At 31.3% G+C, this 7017-nt stretch overlaps 1 protein-coding gene across 5 annotated transcripts; it reads right to left on the minus strand.

Annotated features, from left to right (window-relative positions):
* Nucleotides 1-449: 449 nt before the first annotated feature.
* Nucleotides 450-2844, minus strand: LOC149388884 (zinc metalloproteinase aureolysin). Of its 5 annotated transcripts, none has more exons than XM_089621614.1 (4): nt 2507-2723; nt 1719-1790; nt 1532-1647; nt 450-965 (listed from the first exon to the last, which is right to left on the minus strand). In XM_089621614.1, exons 3-4 carry the CDS (start codon nt 1540-1542, stop codon nt 773-775), a joined length of 204 nt encoding a protein of 67 aa, XP_089477740.1. In that variant the 5' UTR covers nt 1543-1647; nt 1719-1790; nt 2507-2723; the 3' UTR covers nt 450-772. The 5 variants fall into 5 exon arrangements, 4 of the variants coding, with proteins under 4 accessions (XP_089477740.1, XP_089477738.1, XP_089477739.1 ...); XM_089621612.1 differs by having other exon boundaries at nt 1719-1829; XM_089621613.1 differs by having other exon boundaries at nt 1719-1894.
* Between the last annotated feature and the right edge of the window lie 4173 nt (nt 2845-7017).

Consider the following 7017-nt stretch of genomic DNA (forward strand, 5'->3'; position numbering starts at 1 on the left):
CAGTCAAAGTATTTCAAGTCTCAAAAACTAAGTTCCCCTCAAACTACCGACTGGCATCATTTTATCTTTGATACCATTAGGCACTGTCACGAAACCACGAACCAGGCTCTGCAAATGACTTTAACGAGTTTTGTTTAATCAGGCTGAAGAATGGCCTCTTTCTTGGCATATGGCCTTCGTGGGCATTGCAAAAGAGCCGTTACTCAGCTTGATTTCCGATCCGATCCAAATCAAGGACTTGATGTTCCTCGGTTGAAGGAGTTCTAAAACTGCTTCGGGGCGTAAAACCTTGTTTCTAATAGAACGTTTTGAGCACTTCCATAAGGGGATTGGGCCTTAGTTTTATAGGACAAAAGACAAAAATGTGTAAACTTAAAAATAAAAATAAAAGAAATAAAAAACATTCATAACAACTTTATGTATGAATCTCCAATGCCTAACAAAGTGTATTAAAAAACCAAAAAACTCATAGGAATGTCTTCTTTAAAAAACTTGCACATTTGTGTCTTTTGGGTTGTGAAAACTCCTAAAGTCCAATACCCTTGTATAAAGAGCTCAAAATAAAATTAGCAAAAGTTGCGGAGAAACTTAAAAGACCAGCATAACAAGCCCGTAACAGCGAAAAAGGAATCAACTTTGAGTGTATTTTCCAGTACTCTATTTAACAAAGACCATTAAATCCGAGTGATGATACTCAAACCTTTTATTTCAGCATTTTTGGAGCGGAAAGAAGAACGCAAAAGAGCTTTCTACTGAGAAAAGATTCAGGTTTCTATTTCTGAATGAAGCCAGTCAAGATGTGACTGCTCTGCTCCGACTTGGCACTCATTTGCCAGCTCAGAACCGCATTGCGGACGGTGGCGTGTGCGCTGCGAATCTCCTCCGCCGAGAATTTGTGTTCAACGATTCCAAGCGGGCCCGGCTGCAACACCTTTACGACAGTCTCCGCCTCTTGCTCCACCTGCCTGACATCGCAAAATGACCTTGTTACCCTCCTCGACTATAGACAACTAATCGATAAGAGTAACAAACACGGCATTGTTGGGTCTCGTTAAGTAGAAAATCAGAGAATTCATTGAGGGAAGAACAGATTAGTTGGGTCTCTTGGGAGAGTTCCCAGGTTCTATTCTTACCACAGATGTATAAACTCCAGAACCGTTCCACGTTACCAGAGAACAAGGTTCAGATAGGTGTAAATGGGAATCGGGGTTAATTTCAAATAAAGAAAGAAGGACAAAGCTATTTTCAGCCTTGAAGTTTAGTCCGATGCTCCGATACTTTGTTCTCTTCTTAACCATCTTCATTACCAAGCAGCTCAATAGTTCTTGTTTTATTGAACGCACTGGCGGAGCCACCTGAACTTTTGAAAATTCTAATTTCTACCTGACATGTTTTATTAATTTCTACCCCAAACTTATATATTTTTTTCATGTATACCCCTCTGAAATTGTTTCTTTCCCCCTTGACTTACGATTCCTGGCTCGGCCACTGATTGGACGGTTGTTGTCTACTATTCCATAAAAATGTTTACCATCTCTCCATATATCACTGTGTCGGCCGGGTTTCATCGGCCTCACCGCTTACTTTAGGGAATCTTCGTCTCGCCTATCAGCATATTCGCCTCGTGACCTTCCCGCTTCCTAATCCCTGTTATTTGAACCCAAAACATTTTTCAAATAATCCTTGGCTTTTCAAAACTTAAATGTCTTTTCTCCCACCTCCATTACGGCCCCTGAATTAGGTCATGTCTTTGAGTCCCGGTGACTGAAATTGACTGGTAAGATAACAAGCTGGCTCGGATTTTGCGAGGCAATTTTGAGGCAAAATGCCTCGACCAAAAAAGATTACAATCCACCAAATCGTAAGCCTCAAATGCATATTGTGTGGTCACCGACTATTTAAACACACAAAAAAACACAAAACAAGACGGTCGACATACAAATTACATCGAGGCGTGACCAAGAGGAAAAAAAAATAATAAAAAAAAAGACATGGTTTATAAATGTGAAGATGCGATGCAAGTACACACAGATCAAAATCAAATCTACTTGAACCTGCTATTCAACAATGTAACTTAGAGTTTTGTATCTTGCAAGGTGTCTTAAGTCTCAAAATCCTCGTTAACTTGCTAATTCATCTTCCCAAAAATCACAATGAAAAACTACTAAAACTAGAATATTGATTTGCCTGTTGAAGATACTATCACAATTCTAGCTTGGAATGCACAAACTTCCAGAACAAGGATAATAAAGGATTCATTGGCCAGAGAACAATAAACTGGTCCGAATTAAAAATATCAGAGCATATCAATCACCGTGGAGTAGCGAAATCGCCAGTGTGAATGACGTTTGGGAGTGTGATAATCAATTTGACAAGCATCTCTTTGTTGACCACACAAATTGAGGGTTTGATATAGCGAACAACCGAAAAATTCTCAATTCAAAACACAAACATAAAAGAAATGACGGAAAACCGAAATCCAAGCAAGACTACATATTTATTATACCTGAAAAACTTGGAGAAGGGCAAGTAATTCCCTAGCCGGGAAAAAGGCACCCTCATCCTCTGAACAAGCAAAATTTTCCCTACTTTTCCTTCTCCGAGTGAACGAGAAAGCTTGTGTGTGATTGAGATGAGAATTTAGGAAAGGGTTTTAGGTGCAAATAGAGTTATGTCTGGGTTAATTTAGTCCCTAAGCTTTAGTCGGCGCCTTTGGTATTTTTATTTATTTATTATTTTTATTTTTTTTGTTAAGGATTGAACCTACAATATATGGAATTACAACTAAACTATACTATACTAAGTGCCACTACCACACGTCTTTTGATACTTAATTTGTTGATTTTATTGCATTTTTATCTTAAATACTTGATAGTTTATGAAATCTACAAAACTAGAATTTCGTCCTAGAGAAATTGAGAGAGAGAATAAAATTAGAAATGTGGGAAAAAAAATCTAAAAATCGCCATGTATCGTCGTTTGGTAAACTCATGTGGCGGTCTCTACATCCAAATTAAAAAAAAAAAAAAAAAAAAAAATAGAAGAGTTAGACTCTTTATTTTATATGTAATGGATATATAGGATTTTAGGCTTAGACTATGTGATCAGGCCCGTGATTTAAAAGTTGTCCTTAAGATAGAAGAAATTGACGAAGATCAAACCAACGAGCTTAACCCAAGTTGAGGCATGAGTGAGGAAACGAGAATTAATAATCTCGCACAAGATCTGGATTTTAACGCATGTCACAAATTGACGACAAACGACTTTCAACGAGGATGTGTCCCTATGCCTTGAAAGTTGAAACTCGTTATATAATCATTTTTTTTATAAATACCCCTATGTAAAGTAAATAGAAGCATCTAATTTATTTCCTTGCGCATGATCAATTCGCTTTCTTCATTATATATATATATATATATATATATATATATATATATATATATATATATATAAATGTATATTTGTGTATGTATATAAAGCAGAGGATGGCTGCTTAGTCTCAAATATTATTCATTTACTGTATAAATTTTTTTTTTTTAATAATCAGAAAGAAAAAAAGAAGATATTGGACCCCTACACAAAGCACTGTTCATTCTATAACATCTGATTTTTTTTGTCTGAAAGAAAAAAGTGTCTCAACAAAATTTTAGATTCATTTTTTCAAAATTAAATATTTCTAAACATGTCTCTAGATATTTCTTCCTTCGAATTAAAATATTTTAATTATTCTACTGCAACGCGCGGGGCATACTATATTATATATACAAATCGGATTTTATCCTAAATTTTGTGACTATTTTGGCAAGAGAATGATCACGTCCGCATACACTTATCAACTTCAAGTATGTTTATAAGCTAATTTATATTTTTAATTTAATGAAATATCCTTATTACTTTATGCTTTGATGATAAAAACACTAAACACAAGTTTAACAATTTTAGTTTTTTGAAACATTATAATTATAGTTTAGTGATACTTATTTTAGTTTAAAATATATTTTTTTAAGTTGATTATATTTTTAAAATATATTTTTTTAAGTTGATTATATTTTAATTTACAGTTTAGATATATTGTCTTCTTTTTACCAAGAAATTATAAACATTTGTATTAACATATAGCCATTTTCAAAATTTAGCTAGGCATTGAATCTTCTAAAACGCAAGAGTTAAAAAAGGAAAAACGCAGGGACAAATAATGATGATCTAATAAATCATCTCATGTAAAGAATCATAGCAGTAAAGAAAATGTTAAAAAAAAAATAGTCATCAACAAATAACACAAGCACCGACAAGAAGATGTACTCTCTGAATAGTGGCACTCTGATATAATTTTGCTTTAAAAAAAATGCTTTTAAATTATGCTTTAAAAAAAACTGTTTTTTTTTTAAGCAGACATCTGGTAAACTACTTTTAAAATAGCTTTTGCAAATAGAAAAAACAGAGATAGCATTCGTTAAAATATATATAATTATAAAAAATAATAAAAATTATTAATATTTATATGCAATAAAATTATAATTATTAATTATAATATAAAAATAACAGTATATATATACTGTTTTATATATGTGTGTGTGTGTGACCCATATTTAAGATGTTTTGTATAAAATATTAACATTAAGACTGACGCGATATATATATATATATATATATATATATATATATATTTGTTTTTACTAATATTATTTACTGAATCTATAATCAGTGTCCAATTTTAATACACATATAAAGGATAATTTTAAAATAGTAAAATTATAGATTTGTATATCCTTAATGTTTACAACTCATAATACAATTTAAAAAAAATAATGTTATCTATCACCACTGAATCTGATCACTAAAGTAATCGCGCACAACCTTATATCAGAAGGAAACAAAATTGGACATTTAATTGTATTGAATAATTAAGGAGAGAATTGTAATTCAACATAAAATAGAAAATACTTTTTCCCAAAAGTTACTTTTTCGTAGTTTTTTTATTTTCTTCTATATTTTATAAAAAAAGTTTTTGAATTTTTACTAAAGGTTATTTTACCAAATATTTAAAAACGGTTTGACTTCTAGAAAAAGCTAAAAAAAACAATCTGAATAAGCTTAGCCAAACAATACAGCCTCTTGGTTCATGAAACTTGACGGTTGTCTATCATCGTTGTCATTCACCAAGTTCAATATATTATATACCTTTTTTTTTTTTGTAGTCTACGTATAATATCGTAAACTAATATACGCCGTGAGGACTTTTATCATGGGCAAAAAATATTTCCAAGTTTATGACCTTTGTGTGAGTAATACTAATAATAGTACTCTTGTTTCTTTTCCCATAATGAATCATGTACATATGCAATTACTTTGTCTTTAAGTTTGTGCAATTACTTTGTCTTTAAGTTTGTTTTCCTCTCAAAATATAATGTAAGATAAAGATTTGAATTTGGGACGCAAGAGTTAGTGGAAGAAGCACTAACCAAGTCGTGAAATTCTCGTTTATTGACAAAAGCTAATTTAATTCTCATAGAATGTGTAATTGTTCAACTACTTATGAAAGATGCAAAAATGGGCGAGTAACGATGAATTCGTAAATAGCTTATGGGGATAAGGTCTTGTCAATTGCTGACCCATGTCATATATACAAAATGTGTCATTCTCACATTATCACACTTGGTTCATAATTGCAATGGCTATAAAGTATATAGAGCATGCGAGATCACTCGGAACAACTTTTATATGATGAAGCATGTTCGGCTATAATCCAAAAAAAAAAAAAAAAAAAAAAAGAGTCCATTATATTTACAATTGTACATTATTATATAACCAATATTTTGTACACAATAGATAAATGGTCATATCCACATATTTACATGCTTAAATTGACGTAAATATCTCACTATTTTATTTCAATAAATTAAAAGAGTAAATCGGGAATGATACGTCATGTTTGTGACCATTTATTTAGTATTTACGAAAAGGTAGCTATATGACAATCTCACACGTTTAAAATGGATAGTTACTTAATTTTTGAAAAAAAAAGGTGAATGACCACCCTTCACTTGGAAGATATGAGTGTTGTCGGCAAACAATTCTTTTTATCTTTGAGGCTCGAATCTCGTACCCCCATGATATGTTCCTGCAACATTGATGATCAATTGATTGATTTTGTAACAACTTAAATGTAAGTAATATATGTAGCGTCCATTAGGAAAATAGTCAACTTAAACGTTTGACATTGCTAAATAACTAATGTTTGGTAAATCTTAGATAAATAGTCATTTCAGATGTAAATCTTAGGTAAATAATCACTTTCATATATTAAACGTTGACTGTTTACCTAAGATTTATGTCTGAAAGTGACTATTTACCTAAGATTTATGTCTGAAAGTGACTATTTACCCAAGAGTTACTAAATATTGGCTATTTAGCAATGTCAAACGTTTTAGTTTGCTATTTTTTTTTTCTCTGATATACATATTTATTTATCTATATTCACAATTCATAATCGGAAGAACTCTGATAGTCAACGTAGCCATATTCGATGAGACGACTCATTAATCAAATAGCAATTTACATAATTATCCCCAGTTAAAAAAATGCTAAATGCTAGCACACGTTTCGGCATTGATGTATTGCCATTCATTCGTAATACTCATTTATTTGATGATATTCACTTGCCTATTTTATAGTCCATATATTTGCTCTCATTTACATTGACTTTCATTCATACAGGGGTTAGTTATTTTTAAAAAAAAATAATAACGTACCAAATATGATTATATTAGGCAATTGACCTTTATTATTTATTTTCGTATATATCATTACCTTATTTAGTTGTGTAACTTTTTTTTTTTTTTGAAAAATGGTTATTTAGTTATGTAACTTAAACTGTCATATGTAATTTAAATTTTTTGAACGATCATTGGTGAGATGATCAAGGAAATCAATCTTTGTAATTATTTTTCTATTTTTTCGTATTGAAATTTTTTGTTAATTTCTGACCCATTTATAAAAATAGCTTATTTTAATCTT

The sequence above is a fragment of the Urtica dioica genome, chromosome 8 (assembly GCF_054948205.1).
Source record: "Urtica dioica subsp. dioica isolate 48M chromosome 8, U.dioica_male_clone48M_v1_H2, whole genome shotgun sequence".
Lineage (NCBI taxonomy): Eukaryota > Viridiplantae > Streptophyta > Magnoliopsida > Rosales > Urticaceae > Urtica > Urtica dioica.

Bases quoted from the DNA above. Each gene is read 5' to 3' on its own strand.
- LOC149388884 (XM_089621611.1), bottom strand. From the start codon at position 2,562: ATGAGGGTGCCTTTTTCCCGGCTAGGGAATTACTTGCCCTTCTCCAAG. The intron at 966-2,506 runs GTATAATAAATA...TTGCGATGTCAG, and splicing joins CCCTTCTCCAAGTTTTTCAG to GCAGGTGGAGCAAGAGGCGG.